This window comes from Bos taurus, chromosome 9, assembly GCF_002263795.3.
Source record: "Bos taurus isolate L1 Dominette 01449 registration number 42190680 breed Hereford chromosome 9, ARS-UCD2.0, whole genome shotgun sequence".
NCBI lineage: Eukaryota > Metazoa > Chordata > Mammalia > Artiodactyla > Bovidae > Bos > Bos taurus.
In genome coordinates, this window is record NC_037336.1 from 24246160 (window position 1) to 24265152 (window position 18993).

The 18993-nt window shown below is 36.7% G+C and overlaps 1 protein-coding gene across 1 annotated transcript; it reads left to right on the forward strand.

Moving 5' to 3' along the window:
- Positions 1–2341: 2341 nt before the first annotated feature.
- Positions 2342–12259, forward strand: LOC132346187 (lysosomal-associated transmembrane protein 4B-like). Its single transcript, XM_059890031.1, has 2 exons — positions 2342–2352; positions 11654–12259. The coding sequence occupies exons 1-2, from the start codon at positions 2342–2344 to the stop codon at positions 12240–12242; spliced, it is 600 nt and encodes a 199-aa protein (XP_059746014.1). The 3' UTR covers positions 12243–12259.
- Positions 12260–18993: the final 6734 nt, after the last annotated feature.

Here is an 18993-nt window from a genome sequence, read left to right on the forward strand (position 1 = left end):
GATACCTTCTGTCTTCTTTGTGCAGACAAAGAAGAAAATGGAAACCAGGACCTGAACTGGAGAAAAACTGCACTGAGTATAATGTGTATAATCAAGGGTGGTTTCAATTCCAGCCAGGAAGATGAACTAGCTCAATAAAAAAGCCATACTCAATATTGAGCTGTAATTAAGTGCCAGGCACTGTGTTCATTTCTTCAAATGAGTTATTGTAGTTATTTGTCAAAGAACCTCAGTGTGGATAGAACCATCATGAAGACCCATATAGTAATATTAGTATCCCGATTTTATAGATAAGACAACTATTACATAGGGAGATTAAATAGCTTGTCTAAGATCATTCAGAGGGTAAATGGGAGATATAAGACTTGAACCTGGGAAGTCTCGTATTGGGTCCCTCACTGTCGTATGCAGACATCTTAAAGGAGGATTAAATGATCTAAATCCAGGACAAGAGGATCAAAGAGCAAGGCTATCCAGAGCCTAGGCTGGATTCTGCTGGGGTTTACTTGCTGTTTCTGCTGTCATTGATAACCTCTATTTCCAAGTCTGTGGACCTCCGAAATCTCTTAAAAGGTGCCAGGTAGCTTATATCAAACCATATAGTTCCCCATCCTAGCCACTAGGTGGTGGTTAGTACTGTCAACTTAAAATGAGTATTTGCTAATATGAATAAGGTGAAAAAGGACAAAAGACTTGAGGTTTCAGTGGTTAGAGTTGCACTGAGGTGGTAAGTTACTAGTGGTGAGATGGTGAATTATTTTAAAAAAAGAAAAAAATAATGTGAAAGGGACAGATTCTCTCATTTGCTAAGAGTTTAACTTATTGTATATCAGACACTGAGGTAGAAGATACTGGGAACACAATGATAAGCAGCATAAAGGAGCATGTGGGATGTAAATATCTAATTAGGGTTATCTATCAATGGAGTAATTGGATGGATAGAGTTATATACCAGATATGAAATTGAAGAGACATACCCCCAAATGAAGTATGTGCATTTGTGTGTGTCTGTGTGCATATGTGCACACTCAAGGAAAGCTTACAAAAAGTTTAGGTATGAAAATACCAAGATGCAAAGACTTCGCCAAGTAGGCTATAGGATGCAGTATCATGTACAGAACAAATTAGTGCTATGTCAAAGATACTTGTATTATCAAAGTAATAATTATGGTTTTTTTATTTTGGATGACAGTGACTTAAATTTTAATCAGTTGTGTCTGACTACTCCCTGACTATTGAACTATATGTGTCTGAAGATCTTGTCTACCAAACTTTACTTAAATAGTTCCTCACTGTATATAAATCAAACTTTTAGAAATTCTGGTCAGATAACATAGCTAGCATGCATGCTAAGTCACTTCAGTTGTGTCTGACTCTTTGCTACCCCATGGGCCATGTCCACCAGGTTCCTCTTTTCATGGGATTCTCCAGACAAGAATACTAGAGCGGGTTGTCATGCCCTCCACCAGAGGATCTTCCCAAGAATGCTGGAGTGGGTTGCCACGTCCTCCTCCAGGGGATCTTCCTGACCCAGGGATTGAAGATGCGTCTCTTGCATCTCCTGCATTGGCAGGTGGGATCTTTATCACTGGTGCCACATGGAAGGCCTTACTAGCATTACTAGACCCATTTAATAATAAATGTGTGTGTGATGTGCTCAGTTGTTTCCGACCATTGGAGATCCTATGGACTATAGATTGCCAGGCTCCTCTGTCCGTGGGATTTTCCAGGCAAGAATACTGGGGAGGGTTGCCATTTTCTTCTCCAGAGGTTCTTCCCAACCAGGAATCAAACCTGAGCCTCCTGCATGTCCTGCCTTGGCAGATGGATTCTTTTACCACTGAGCCATTTGGAAAGCCCTTAATAATAAACAGAATGCAGAAAATTGTATGAATATGAAATGAATTCATCTTTTTTTGTGATATATATCAAAGACATATATTAATATGGAAAAAATTTAGAATTTCAAGTTTGAATAAGCTTGATTTTTTTTGTGCTTATCACTTTTGTGCTTTAGATAATCTACATTTGGGAAGCTGAGATCAGATATAATTTTTACTATTAGAATACCAGTTAGTGTTAAGATTGTTGTAACATTTGTGTCTCAAGAAAACACCAAGGTTGATATTAACACCCATGTTGGCCAAAGTCAAAGCCTCTGAGTTGTTTCAAGGTACAGTATCACCAGAACGAACCCATGCCTATCACAGGCCCACAGGAGTAATTAGCCTTTTCTAAACTTAGCCTTTTCTTTTTTTTTTTTTTTTTAAACTTAGCCTTTTCTAAAGCTTGGTTGCCTAAATTATGATGTCCATGGTATCTGGAAAAATTAGCTGCGAAAATGGCAGTAAGGTATTTATACTGCAGATGTAGACATAGGCTTTCTTGCTAGACCCTCCAAAAGAATGACACTAAAACCTATTTTCTAAAGTAGATCATCTAATATCACATAAAATCATTTAGAGCAAGGAAAATATAAATATTCTTAATTATTCATTTAAACTATCTATACTGAAAATGAGGAAATTTAAATTCGCACTCTACCTGTATCAATGTGTGTGTCTGCAAACTTCCTGACAAAGCTTGAGTGTGTATCTTTTACTAGAAAGCACACTATAGCAAAATCAGGGCCTCATCAATTAATACTATAATCATGACCACACAGAATCATCAGTCAGTTCAGTTCAGTCCAGTCACTCAATTGTGTCCGACTCTTTGAGACCCCACGGACTGCAGCACGCCAGGCCTCCCTGTCCATCACCAACTCCTGGAGTTTACTCAAACTCATGTCCATTGAGTCGGTGATGCCCTCCAAGCATCTCATCCTGTCATCCTCTTCTCCTCCTGCCTCCAATTTTTCCCAGCATCAGGGTCTTTTCAAATGAATCAGTTCTTCGCATCAGGTGGCCAAAGTATTGGCATTTCAGCTTCAGCATCAGTCCTTCCAATGAATATTCAGGACTGATTTCCTTTAGGATGGACTGGTTGGATCTCCTTGCTATCCAAGGGACTCTCAAGAGTATTCTCCAACACCCAGTTCAAAAGCATCAATTCTTCAGCACCCAGCTTTCTTTATAGTCCAACATGACTATGTCCATACATGACTACTGGAAAAACCATAGCTTTGACTAGATGGACCTGTGTTGGCAAAGTAATGCTTCTGCTTTTTAATATGCTGTCTAGGTTGGTTATAACTTTCTTTCAAGGAGCAAGTGTCTTTTAATTTCATGGCTGCAGTCACCATCTGCACTGATTTTGGAGCCCCCCAAAATAAAGTCTGCCACTGTTTCCCTTGTTTCCCCATCTATTTGCCATGAAGTGATGGGACCAGATGCCATGATCTTAGTTTTCTGAATGTTGAGCTTTAAGCCAACTTTTTCACTCTCCTCTTTCACCTTTATCAAGAGGCTCTTTAGTTCTTCTTCACTTTCTGCCAAAAGGGTAGTGTCATCTGCATATCTGAGGTTATTGATATTTCTCCCAGCAATCTTGATTCCAGTTTGTGCTTCATCCAGCCCAGTGTTTCTCATGATGTACTCTGCATATAAGTTCAATAAACAGGGTAACAATATACAGCCTTGGTGTACTACTTTTCCTATTTGGAACAAGCTGGTGGCCCATATCCACTTCTAACTGTTGCTTCCTTACCTGCATACAGATTTCTCAATTGCCTACTTAAATATGAAAATTAACCTATCATTCAGAGAGTTATTCAGAATTTCTTTAAATATTAGACTTCACTTGGTTCTGCAATTTGAAGGTTTTTGGAGGATGTGTGGTTTGAACTATTATCTGCAATCTAGATAGAAAAGAGTTTTGGCATAAAATGATGAGTGTAAATGATTTCCAGGAAGAGAGAACACAGAATCAAAGTCGCCAAACTGTGAAAACTTAAAAGTTCTCAAAAGATGCGGTGTCTTCCAATTTGGCTAGAATGTTGAGTTACTAACTGAAAAAACTTGGAAATTGGGACAGGAAATTTTGTTTAGTAGCAGATTCTGAGGGGCCTTAGATGTAGAATTCATCATTTTGGTCTTTCTTCTGCAGGTAATATGGACTTGTTGAAAAAGAAAATCTGAGTAGAACAATAATAACCTAAAGAGAAGCAATTCCAGTCTCTCATCTGTTCATGAAAAAAAAATTGTCTGTTGCTACTGAAGAGAACAGATAAGGTATCAACATTCTACTAAGACTTCATTTGTTCCCCAAATACATACCAACAAAGGCAAACAAATTCCAAAGTAAACTTAGAAATATAGATTAATGAAAACATTTACATTATTTGGCTACTAGTTATAGATTTAAAACTACCTAAATCACACAATATACACTTCAGTTGTTTATCATATTTGCTATATTGAGTGGGTGTGTATATGTGGAATTTAAGTATATTGTTGAATTAATTTTATCTTTTACTTATTTGTCTATCAAAGATAACTGCTGTGTGGGATTTTTCATTAAATGTTTGTTTAACATTTTCAACATATAATTATTTGACTATTAAGACCACATCAGAACAACTAAATTACTCCTGAAGCAGCTTATGTCCTCTGATCATTCCTTTTGAAAAACTCTTATATTCAGCATCAAAAACATTTACCCATTTCAGAGAAACCAAAGTTCAATACACATGAATCTATACCATGTTGATGGTATTTTACATATCATATTTGATACTGCTTTAGTTATTTTGCCTATTTCACAAACTTAATTTGAATTTCATCAGTACTGCTTTTGTTCTAATTAAATAACAGTGCTTTAAAGCTTAAGAAAAATGACACTTAAAATAGAACCATCCTTTATCTTCACTGGTCCCTTTCATAGCCTTCCTACCTACCAGTGTGACCTTGCCAAGTGTCAAATACATGGAAATACTTAATGGAATTTTTTTAAAAAGTTATGAGAATGTCTCTAAATGCTCTGAGGAAATGATACACAGAAAGGAGATCCTAATCTAAATTTATACCACTGAATTTTGAAGACTCTAAAAAGAATACACTAGTTTGAAGACAGGCCTGAGGTTTTGATTTATTTGTGCTAATGTAAGGCACAACATTAACAAACAAAAGAGGAAAAGAAATATGATCATGTCAGGAGAGACATAAAAAGTATTTGAAAAGTTCAACATCCATTCCTGATAATACACTTGAAAATTTGGAATTGAACAGTTTCAGTTTGATAAAGATTATCTATGAAAAACTTACAGCTAATGTTATGCTTAATGGTGAAATACTGATTCTTTATTACTGAATAATAAAGAAAAGAGTAGAAATCTATTGAAAATAGGAAAATGACAGAGAAAAGTCAATAAAACAGAAAGCTGACTCTGAAGAAAAGCAGCATAATTGATAAACCTCTAGAGAGACTAACAAGGATTGAAAGAGAGAAAATGAAAATAATATCAAGAATGACATGGGTGTTATTTACTATAGATCCTGAAGCCATTAAAATCATAATGAGGGAATACACTCATAAATTCAAGAATTTAGGGGAAAAAGACTAATTTATTAAATAGATCAGTAGCAAGAATGTGTCATAAACCAAGTATTATGCATAATAAAATTCTGTATAACTGAATGTTTTTTAAAAAGGTTTATGGTTTTGTATTGTACAAAATATTATGTATTTAAGGAAAAAGCTAAATTTAATGTAGGGTACTTATTCAGGCTATGTTTATACATCATCTTATATGTATATAAAAACATTATATAAAATATTTTTAAAATCCTAAATTATTTCTTTCTTTATGATAACTATTTGAAAGCATTATCTAGTTTACTCCCCTTTCATCCCAGTAAGTCTTCGATGAACTTTGCTTTGCCTTCATCCACACTGAAATTGTTTCTGTCATAATGACCCGCATGCATACAGAGGGTCAGGCTCATTCTTTTGTTCTGAGTGACATGGAAATTGTTTAGAAGATTTGGTCCAATGTGTTAAATAATCTGAGTGTTTTGGAAAACAAAACAAAAAAAACTAATTTGCTGTACCAGTATCTAGGCAGATAAGCAAAGAAAGGGATTCAAGCTGTAATGAATGATTAGGACAAATGGTGCTGATATGTGACATAATATAAAGCCAAAAATTTGTTATTGGCTTGCAATGTGAAGATCGTCTGAGATATGTTGAGCAATGAACGTCCAAGAGAAAATAAAAGAGAAACTTAGTCCTATTTTTAAAATTTTCTAGTTAAGAAAATATTCCTTTGTATTGAAGCCATTTTGAATTGGGTTTCTATCTTGTTATAGCAAAAGGGGCTCAATCAATTTTTTATTGGAGTATAATCGCTTTACTCTGTTGTGTTAGTTTCTACTGTACAGCAAAGTGAATCAGCTGTACATATGCAAATATCCCCTTCTTCTTGGGCCTCCCTCCCACTTCCCCCTCATCCCACCCATCTAGGTCATCACAGAGCACCGAGTTGAGCTTCCTGTGCTTTAGAGCATGTTCCCACTAGCTGTCTATTTTACACATGGTACTGTATATATTCAATCCTAATCTCCTAATTCATCCCCCCTCCCTTCCCCCACACCCATGTCCTTATGTCTGTTTTCTACTTCTGGGTCTCTATTCCTGCCCTGGAAATAGGCTCATCTGTACCAAACAAAGCAAGATATTAAGCTAATTACCCATTTAACAGTGACAGTGAGGCTGTGCTCATAGAAAAAATATCCTTACAGGACTACAGTGTAGACAATACTCTACTCACAGAAACAATTGCTTTTTCATCAAAATTCCTTGTCCTGATTATTAATGCCATTATAAGAGCTATGCAGTTGGATGTTTGAATGATTTATCTCCAATATAGAGCTTGTTAATGCTGCAGTGTAAACCTCTCAGACCTGTCACCATCTTTGTTTAGAACAGTAATATCATGTGGTTTAGCTTCTGCTCTTGTGTGTAGTAAGCTAATCACTGATTGAAAATGTGCATAACTTTGTTTTATGCTATTTTATATTTCACGGCAATATCCCTGTTAACATCTGTCAAAGTTGCTATGGAAACTGAAGCATAACATACCATATTATACATAGAGATTTAACATTTTGTTTTATATCCTTTCTGGTGGAAATTTTGTGCATATGTTCAGTTTTATATTACTCTGTATTCAATGTCTTAATTTTCTTTTAATAAAAGCAGAAGTCATTTGATATGCTAATACACTGTCAAATGTAGGGAATTTCTTTCAACCCTTAAAACTATTTTGACTTTATGGTTTTATCAAATAGAGTATATGGGAAAAGGCAATTAAAGCAAATTATGCTTTAGAACACACTTTCCCGTATCTAGAAATTAGAAAGCAAAGTCTAAATATTGGAAACTAATAATTACTTAGAAAATATTTGAATTATTAAAAAGATTATGTCATCCAAAAAGAGATTGTGATGTTGTTTAAGAGACAAAATGATCTTTAACCTTCAGGGTTTTATTGAAAATACTTTATGGTAATATAGGAATCAGGGTAAAAACCTATGATATTTCACTTTTGCAAATTAAATTTTATTGGAGTATAGGTGTTTTAATATGTTGTGTTAGTTTCCACTAAATAGCAAAGTGAATCAGTTATACCTATATATATGTCCAGTCTTTTTAGATTTCATTCCCATTTATGTCACCACAGAATATTGAATACAGTTCCCAGTGCTATACAGTAAGTTCTTATTAGTTACTTATTTTCTTTATTATTATTGGTTTTTAGTCTCTAAGTCATGTCTGACTCTATTGCAACCCCATGGACTGTAGCCTGCCAAGCTCCTCTGTCCATAGGATTTCCTAGGCAAGAATACTGAAGTGGGGTGCCATTTCCTTCTCCAGGGTATCTTCTCGACCCCAGGGATCAGACCCATGTGTCTTGCTTTGGCAAGTGGATTCTCTACCACTGAGCCACTAGGAAAGTTCATTTTATATACAGTAGTATATATTAATATATGTCAATCCCAGTCTCTCGATTCACTTTAAAATAAAAAAAGCAAGTGGAACAAAGGAAACAAATTAGACTTACAAAACAATCATTTAAAATTATTTAACTGATTATAGTGAGTTGTTTCTCTCAAGAGTTGAGTTGAGTTGTTAGTGGATTACTGTTAATATTGCACTTAGCAGCATAGTTTAAAACTATGGTCTTTCAGGTCATTTCAACCAGTTTTAAGTCTCTGTGGAGGACTGGAACCTGAAGATGGGGAGATGGTCTGAATTGTATTACCCATCTGGTGTGTCACAGAGCATTCCACATTGACCGTTAATTGTATCACTGAGCAGTGTATTTATAATCAATAACATTACAATTTCACTTCAAAAATAATAAAACAATTGTTTAAATGCTAACTCCAAATTAAAAAAAAATCTATTATATTGTAGCTAAATTCTATTTTTAAATGCTTGGTTCCTTTGTTTATTTTTCCTGAGTTGTTTCATATCTATTTTTGTTAAGGACTCAATTCCTGTTCTTCAGGTCAGAGACTTGTCTTCTACACATTCATTTGATACACAATAGGCCATGCTTTTGACACTGTATTAAAAATCTCCCTGTAACCATCTTGGGGTAGGCAGAATCTAAGGCGGCCCCCCAATTTCCTCCTGTTGGTGCACACGAGCTGCACGACCTGGAGAATGGAGAAGACCTATGAATATGATGGGTTATTATTCCCTTGATTAGGTTGTGCTGTGTGGAGGGACATTTTCCTGCTGGCTTTAAAGAAGTTGCAGTATTGTGACAGGGCCACGTGGCTAGGATCTGAGGTTTGTCTCTAAAATCTGAGATCAGTCCCTGGGGACCCCGGTCCTACAGCTGCAAGAGACATAGTTCTGCCAACAACCTGAATGAGCTTGGATGAAGACTCTGAGCCCCAGATGGGAACACAGCCTAGGCCAAAATCTTGGTTACATCCGTGTTAGACCCCAGCAGAGACCCCAGCTGCATTGTGCCTGGACTTCTGACCTACAGATACTGTGAGACAGTAAGTAGATGTTGTCTTAAATCTCTAAGATTGTGGTAATTTGTTTGCAGCAATAGAAAACTAACACAATCTGAGTTCCTTTTCTGTATTCTTTTCATTCCTTTTCAGCCATAGATTAACTAGTAGCAAGAGTGCCCTACATGATTAATCTCAAAATGGGCAATTAAGACAATAATTGTAATGGAAACTTGACTAATCAAGTGCTGCTTATCAGAGCCACTTCTACATTTATATGTATGTGTTTTCTAAATTCAGATATAATGTTTTTAAAATTCCTTGTTGTTCTGTTGCTAAGTTGTGTCCAACTGTGCTACCCCATGGACTGCAGCATGCCAGGCTTCCTTGTCACTCCCGGAGTTTGTGAAAACTCATATCTGTTGAGTTGGTGATGCTATCTAACCATTTAATCCTCTGCCAACCCCTTCTGCTTTTGCCTTCAACCTTTCCCAGCATCAAGGTCTTGTCCAATGAGTCAGTTCTCCGCATCAAATGGCTAAAGGATTGGAGCTTCAGCATCAGCCTTTCCAATAAATATTCAGGGTTGATTTCCTCTAGGATTGACTGATTTGGTCTTCTTGCAGTCTGAGGGACTCTCAAGAATCTTCTCCAGCATCACAATTCAAAAGCATTAGTTCTTCAGCTCTCAGCCTTCTTTATGGTCCAACTCTCACATCCATACGTGGCTACTGAAAAACCATAGCTTTGACTGTATGAACCCTTGTTAGCAAAGTGATGTCTCTAGTTTTTAATACTCTGTCTAGGTTTGTAATAGCTTTCTTTCCGAGAAGCAAGCGTCTTTTAATTTCATGGCTGCAGTCACCATCTGCAGTGATTTTGGAGCCCAAGAAAATAAAATCTGTCACCGCTTCCACTTTTACCCCTTCTATTTGCCATAAAGTGATGGAACCAGATGCCATCATCTTAGTTTTCTGAATGTTGAATTTCAAGCCAGCTTTTTCACTCTCCTCTTTCACCCACATCAAGAGGCTCTTTAGTTCCTCTTCACTTTATGCTATTGAGAGTGGTATCATCTGCATATTTGAGGTTGTTGATATTTCTCCTGGCAATCTTAGTTTCAGCTTGTGATTCATCCAACTTGGCATATTTCTCATGATGAATTCTGCATACAAGTTAGATAAGCAGAGTGACAATATACAGCCTTGATGTACTCTTTTCCCAATTTGGAACTGGTCTGTTGTTCCATGTCCAGTTCTAACTGTTGCTTCTTGACCCACATACAGGTTTCTCAGGAGATAGATAAAGTGGTCGGGTATTCCCATCTCTTTAAGAATTTTCCACAGTTTGTTGTGATCCACACAGTCAAAGGCTTTGGCTTAGTCAATGAAGCAGAAGTAGATGTTTTTCTGGAATTCCCTTGCTTTCTCTATGATCTAGCAAATGTTGGCAATTTGATTTCTGATTCCTCTGCCTTTTCTAAATCCAAGATTTACATCTGGAAGTTCTTGGTTCACATACTGCTGAAACCTATCTTGAACGATTTTGAGCATAACCTTACTAGCATGTGAAATGAGCACAATATGTCTTTAATTGTTGCTTAAATATTTTCAGAAAGTTAGTTTTATGAAATTGCATTGATATAAAAGTCGTTTATGTGGAAGTTTACCTGTTGTGGGCCATGATTATTTTTCCTTACTAAATGTGACCAGCACTTTGTGTCTTAAGGCAGAGTTAGATTTTATGTCATGGCAAAAGGCAGAAGTTATATGTTGATATTATTACTTTGACAATTTACTTAAACCAAGCTGTCTTAGATTAGATTGATATTATCAAGGTTGAATAATAGTTGAACTGGTTGTAAGTTGGACCCATTTGAAGTTCCTGCTTTTTACTTTATTCACACATTATCATCTCACCTCAGTCAACTAATTCTTCATTGTAAATAGACTGCTATATGTATAAAATCAAAGTCATGTATAGAGGTTAAAAATTAAAAATGAACAAATTTATATCAAACAAATGCAATAAAAATGATGCTCCAAATCTAAATATTGGTATCAGATGCTGCTGCTGCTGCTGCTAAGTAGCTTCAGTTGTGTCCAACTCTGTGAGACCCCATAGAAGGCAGCCCACCAGGCTTCCCTGTTCCTGGGATTCTCCAGGCAAGAACACTGGAGTGGGTTGCCATTTCCTTCTCCAATGCATGAAATTGAAAAGTGAAAGTGAAGTTGCTCAGTCGAATCTGACTCTTAGCAACCCCATGGATTGCAGCCTACCAGGCTCCTCTGTCCATGGGATTTTCCAGGCAAGAGTACTGGAGTGGGGTGCCATTGCCTTCTCCAGAGGTATCAGATGAGAAAGAGTTTAAAGAAAAAGAAAAGCATTAAAGTGAACAAAGTGGTTATTTTTTAGTAGGTGAAAGATACAAAATACAATGAAATTCTAACAAAATGAAACTTTACAAAGCAAGTAGAATATAAAAATCCATGAAAGAAAATACATTATAAATCAAGGAGAAAAAAAAAAACCCCACAACTGTTGAAGAAGACTTCTATACAGTACAATACAATTCAATACAATACAATACTCTCTAATTATTTAAAAACAGATAGGTTAAGTTAGTCAGACAAAGGAAGACAAATATCATATGATATCACTTACATGTGAAACTAAAAAAAGAGAACAGATAAATTTATCTACAAAACAGAAATACAATTATGGATGTAGAAAACAAACAGAGGAGGAAGGATAAATTGGGACACTGGGATTGAAATATACAGACTATTATGCACCATCCTGCTCGGTGTCTGGTACCTGATCGTCAATGCCGTGGTACTGCTGATTCTATTGAACACCCTGGCTGATCCATATCATTACCACTTTTCAAGATCTGAACTCAGGGGTGACTTTGAGTTCATGGATGATGCCAACATGTGCATTGCCATCGTGATTTCTTTTCTCATGATCCTTATCTGTGCCATGGCTACATATGGAGCATACAAGCAACACGCAGCCTGGATCATCCCATTCTTCTGCTACCGAATCTTTGATTTTGCCCTGAACACCTTGGTTGTGGTCACCATACTTGTTTATCCAAATTCCATCCAGGAATACACACGACAGCTGCCTCCTGATATTCCGTACAAAGATGATATCATGTCAGTGAATCCTACCTGTTTGGTCCTCGTTATTCTTCTATTTATCAGCATTATCTTGGCTTTTAAGGGTTACTTGATCAGCTGTGTTTGGAACTGCTATCGATATACCACTGGCAGGAACTCCTCTGATGTCCTAGTTTATGTTACCAGCAACGACACTACGTCTTGATTCCAGCTTATGCTTCATCCCCCTGGGCATTTCATATGATGTACTCTGCATATCGGAGAAGGCAATGGCATCCCACTCCACTACTCTTGCCTGGAAAATCCCACGGACAGAGGAGCCTGGTAGGGTGCAGTCCATGGAGTCGCTAAGAGTTGGATATGACTGAGCGACTTCACTTTCACTTTTCACTTTCATGCATTGGAGAAGGAAATGGCAACCCACTCCAGTGTTCTTGCCTGGAGAATCCCAGGGACGGGGGAGCCTGGTGGGCTGCCGTCTCTGGGGTCGCACAGAGTCGGACACGACTGAAGCGACTTAGCAGCAGCATATATAGAATTATTTACTTTAAAAATTATTATTTAATTTTATTTATCTATTCATTTTTTTTTTTGATGGTGTAGCATGCAGGATCTTAGTTCTTGGACCATGGATCAAACCCGTGCCTCCTGCAATGGAAGCCCAGTGTCCTAAGCACTGGACAGCCAGGGAATTCCCAAGTCTAGCTATTTAAAGCAAAAGACATTTGACTCAGATAATTTAGTTCACACAAAATGGCTGGAAAGAGAAGGGAACTGGGCTATGATTCCCAGAATCACACTGCTCAATGGGCCTGCAGGGTTGCTGCTACCTTTGCTGTGATCAGAGAAGTGGGTAATTATGCAAACTCCACCTGGACTGTCAAGTTCAAGAGCACAACCCTGGAGCTGTGATCCAGCATCAGGAGACTGCTGCTCGTGCCTCCATTGCAAGTGCTTGTAAGCTTAGTGACCTGGCACCGAGGCAATACCATCTTTGTCCTTACTTGCCAGTGCAAGAGACAAAATAAGAAGTCCCCTGCTTCACCTGCACCTTCCCAATCTTGAAGTTTGGATCAAGGATCTTACATTTTCAGTGTGATCTATTTCACATCTACATTTGAAATTGCCAGTTAACCTTGGAAATATGGATTTTAGCTTTCCAGACTTCGTAGTTCTAAAAAACTCTTCAGAAAACAGAGAGAATGGCTCCTTTGTGCCAGATTGATCATGTCTACCATGTCTGTGAGACTAAAACAAAACTTTAAAAATAATGAGTGTGTATTTGAGTCAAAATATATTTATTTTAATGCTAATAAATGGAATTATGCAAATCAGTCTCAGACCATGAATTAATAAAAATGGTAATCTATAAAATGGATGTAAGCCAAAGAATTGATGCCTTTAAATTGTAGTGTTGGAGAAGACTCTCGAGAGTCCCTTGGACTGCAAGGAGATCAAACCAGTCAACTCTAAAGGAAAGCAACCCTGAATGTTCATTGGAAGGACTGATGTTGAAGCTGAAGCTCCAATCTTTTGGCCACCTGATGCAAAAAGCGGGCTCATTGGACAAGACCCTGATGCTGAGAAAGAATGAAGGCAGGAGGAGAAGGGGGCAGCAGAGGATAAGATGGTTAGATGGCATTACTAACTCCATGGATATGAATGTGAGCAAATTCTGGGAGATAGTGAAGGACAGGAAAGCCTGGCACGCTGCTGTTCATGGGATTGCAAAGAGTTGAACATGACTTAGGGACTGAACAACAACAAAGCAAATAAAAAGAGCCTCAAAGATTGGAATTAGAAATTGTCCTATGAAATTTTGGGATCAAGTATGAAATTGAATCTATAGGACCCTTATAAAATAATGATGATGAAAGGTCACATAGTAGCATTTTCAGAATGAGATGAAAGATATAGAGAGTCAAATATATAGCATTAAATGGTTCCATTCTCAAAAGATCTGAATTCCTGGTCTTCTCTTTGACATCAGCTACTCAAAATAACTTTACCTTCAAATTAAAATAAGAAATGAGATAGTTTTTATATACCAAGTTTTCAGTTTTTGAAACTGTAATTTTCAGAGTCATCAAGGGCAGAATGACAATGATATATTTCATACTCATAAAAATTACAAATTCATACAAAAACTTTGAAGGGTAATTTGGCAATGTGTATCAAAAGCCTTTAAAATGAATAAGCTTTGATTCAGTGTTACCATTTTGGAAACATTATCCCAGGAAGATAGAAATATACACAAAGAGCTAGGATAGGTTAGCTAGTAAAGCACTATTTAGCAAAACTGTTCAATATTAGTGAAAGGTTAGATAAAATATGGTATGGTATTAGTTCAGTGCTCTGTAACTTGAAAATAGTGTTTTGGAAAATATATTTAATAACCTGGAAAATATTCATTATATATTATATAGATGTTAATTTATTATATATGTAGAGAATAGTTTACAAAATAACATGGAAAACATGATATATATATACACACACACACACACACACACACACACATATATATATATAATCTAAAATAATAGTGGAAAACTAATGGAAGTGTATTAACAGTTTTGTAGCTGTGGTTGATAATATCAGTCAAGATAGGTTGCATTATAGTTTGGAAACAAGAAAAACTGAAATCCCAGTGGTTTAATATACAACAGTTTATTTATTTGCTCTCTCTTAAGGTCTGCTGAGGGTACAGGCAGCTTTCCAGGGCAGCTGTCTTCCATGTGGGAGCATAGAACCATCCCCGCCCCCGGTTGGGAGCACAGACTAACTTGATCATGGGGCACTTCCTTAACAATTCTTTCCACAATTGTTGTGGTAGTGGAAGAGGGCATCTGCTCAGTCTTACAGGTACTTTTCTCCCTTGAATTTATATTTCACCCATAAGCAAGTATAAATGATGAAAAGCCTAAGTACCTCAAACTAGAATTCAAAACTTTACTTACCCGAATGGCTGAGTATCTCAAGTCATTCTGCTGCTGCTGCTGCTGAGTCACTTCAGTCGTGTCCGACTCTGTGCGACCCCAGAGACGGCAGCCCACCAGGCTCCCCCATCCCTGGGATTCTCCAGGCAAGAACACTGGAGTGGGTTGCCATTTCCTTCGCCAATGCAGGAAAGTAAAAAGTGAAAGTGAAGTCGCTCAGTCGTGCCCAACTCTTAGCGACCCCATGGATTGCAGCCCACCAGGCTCCTCGGTCCATGGGATTTTCCAGGCAAGAGTACTGGAGTGGGGTGCCATTGCCTTCTCCAAGTCATTCTAGTGCCTGAAAATTAGTTCCCAATGCATTTCCTTCCATGACAATAATGTGCTGACTTGTCTGATTGCATCATTTATTCTACCAGAGTCTCAATCACACTAGCTAAAATGAGGAAGAAATAGTTACATCAAAGCCTTGATGAAAATCCTAGAATATTTCATCAATAAATAACAGTGAACCGAGATGTAAAGCTTATATTTGTCTCTTAGACTTCTTTGAACGCAGTCTGCTTTCTCCTTTAGATAATGCTCATAAATGTTAAATGCAATGGACTCGGGTGATTTTATAGATGGAAATCATGTTGTTTATTCCAAGCAACCTGCCTTTATTTTCCCCAATGCCATTATTTTGTTTTTTGTTGTTCTCTTAAGTTTTGCCAGGGATTTTTATGGGCTCTAACTTTTAAGCAGTTTGTAGTGCTCGCCATCAGTAGTGGGGCAGGGTAATATTTTAGTCATGTTTCTCATCTAGTGTATAACCTTGTTTTAGCCCTTCTGAGTTCTGGTATGAAATAAAATTGATTTTTTTCCTTAAAGAAGGAAATTTACTTTTATGTAAGTGAACTTCAAGGATGGAATCATGCCCTTTTGTTAGAACTGTATTAATAGCCACTGGGTACCATAGTTAGCAGACCACTGTAGTCGGTATATAAACATAATAAATCATAGAAAATAGGCTGACATTTGAGCAAAACCTCAAATTACTGAATCTGCAAGAGATTTAGATTTCTTCCATTAGGGTTATTCTATCTCCAAGGTGAGAATGATGTGGTGCAGCAAGGATTTTAAAATGTGTTATACAACTCTAAACTACTCATGTATTGATGAGTGACTTATTTGGAAGAGGTGAGATGGGATAAATGATGGGAAAAGAAAGACATATTCTTTAAAAGGAAAATTATCTATAATATTAAATATATAAGTTATATATGATTCCTTGATTTCTTCTGCATGTGGTTATAATCAAATCCAACTTTTCCTATTTCACATACAAAGTGAAGCTAAGAATTGGGCTAGGAGGGAATTGCAATTGGCTTTGACAGGTTGGAGTAATTTTCAGCATGGCTTTGAGATAGTGGGTTTGCTTGGCTAATACATATTTTTCAGTATTGTCAATTGAGACAGGAACCCCAAACATTAGAAAAGTGTTTGAATACGGAGTATTTTGTGCCAGGAAGGCACATTGACTTTGGTGTACAATGTTAAGATCATGAATTTTGCTAAATACAATTGCAAACACATGTTCAATTGTAAAGCAGGGAATGAAAAGCAAATTAAAAAATAAACAATACAAATGTGTTTCACTAAGAAGCAGTGAATAACACCAAGGGTGTTTTAAAAAATTATAACATTGTGCAACTACTATAACTACTTTTTGCATTGCTAATATATTAATGAGCCATACTGTTCATGCTATTTCATTCTACTTTTTAAATAATTGACTTAAGGATATTAAATTATGAAAGCTTGTATTTTCCAGATTCAGTCTTTTTTATTACTGAAGGCATTTTAAATAAAAAAAGGAACTTTGAGGATGACTGAAATTTTAATTTAATTATTAAAATAGTCTGTTCTGAAAATTTAACTTGGTTGGATCAGAATAGTATGGATTTTGAATGAACACTGGTTTAAACTAGTTTGGACTGGGCAAAACCAGTTCAAACCAGCTCAGTTCAGTCGCTCATTCATGTCCGACTCTTTGCGACCCTATGAACCGCAGCACACCAGGCTTCCCTGTCCATCACCAATTCCTGGAGTTCACCCAAATTCATGTCCATTGAGTCAGTGATGCCATCCAACCATCTCATCCTCTGTTGTCCCCTTCTCCTCCTGCCTTCAATCTTTCTCAGCATTAGGGTCTTTTCAAATGAGTCAGCTCTTCGCATCAGGTGGCCAAAGTATTGGAGTTTCAGCTTCAACATCAGTCCTTCCAATGAACATCCACAAAACAGCTCAGACCTATTCAAATCAGTTCAGACTGGTTCAGATTGGTTTAGACTGGTTCAAACTGGCTCAGACTGGCTCAAACTAGCTCAGACCAGTTCAAACAGGTTCAGACCAGTTTAAACTGGTTCAGGCCAATTTAGACTGGTTCAAACTGGCTTGGACTAGCTCGGACCAGTTCAAACTGGTTTGGCCTAGTTCAAACAGATTCAGGCCAGTTTAAACCGTTTTTGAGGAGTTGGTTCAATCTGTTTCAGACTGGTCCCAACTGGCTCAGGTCGGTTTAACTGTATCAGATCGGTTTTTATCAGAATAGACTGGTTTAGATTGGAATAGACCATGCTGGTTTAGACCAGTAGACCAGTTTAGAGTAGAGTAGATCAGAATAGACTGAAATAGACTGGAATAAACCAGAATAGACCAGGAATAATAGACTGATATAGACCAGTATTTTCAGATTATTTTCTGCCATTACTGCAAAAGTATACCCTCAAAGTTATTCCTGTGACAACTGGTGGTTAAACTCCAAATCTGAGGAGGGGTCATTTTCCTTTTTCTCAAACTTATAAGCCAAAGGAAGGATTCAGTTTATTTATTCTTTCATTCACTTAATGTATGTCTTTCTCTAAGAGGTATATACTTGTCTATTTTTCTCTTACATTTGTCTTGGTAATGGAGCCTGTCTTAAATCCCAAGATTCTGTAGGATAAGGACCATGCCTATTTAATTTGCTTTTAACACATCTAAACCAATGCAATAAAAATATATGAATTAACACATGAATCTTGATGATGATTATAATAATTTGTTGTTTCTCTTTTGCTAATCCATTCTTGCTGACAGCAAAGTTTTGTGTATTTTTGCATACATTTTCATATTTCACAAAAATGTGAAGACATAATGCATAAAATTTGACTTCAATATTCCTTTAATTTTTATCCCAATTCTCTAGCTTTTTTCTATTTATCTGCTGGAATCACAGATGAGGTCAAATCTTTAAATTCATTGCAAATTTCTCTTTGGATGTACAACACAAGTCTGTTGACTATAACATGTCAGTCACTATTAATATAAGGTGAACATTAAAGAAATGGGAAAGGAATAGTTAAAAGAAAAATGCTACAGAACAATGCATGGTATTTCTCTCCCCACATTCTAATGTAATCCATCATGACCCAGACTTTAAAAATCTGCTGGGTTCCCAGAGAATTATGAGCATTCTTTCCTTCTCTGAGATTTTCTATGTCCTATATATTTAAGAAACTTCATACTGTCTTTTTTCTTTTTTTTAACCTCAGAGAGGATCTACTATACATGCAAAAGTAACTTACAGAGAGTCACATTTCAATATAAATATGTAACTATAATAATAATAAGTATATCACTAATATTAAGTCACTAACATTGTCTTCTCATTGGAAATCATATCATTACAGTTATTAATATCTGTAGGCTCTCTTACATTGCTTCACATGCTATACCTAAAAAGACTTGGATTTTCAAAAGCAGATTTCATGTTACATACATCAGCTATATGCTCATATCCCCACCTTGTATAGTTCAGCAAACAATGGATTCTAATAATAAAAATGTTTAAGTACATCTTAAATATAGTTGCTATTATGAGTTAGTATGGGAAATAGATGGGGAAACAGTGGAAACAGTGTCAGACTGTATTTTTTTGGGCTCCAAAATCACTCACATGGTGACTGCAGCCATGAAATTAAAAGATGCTTACTC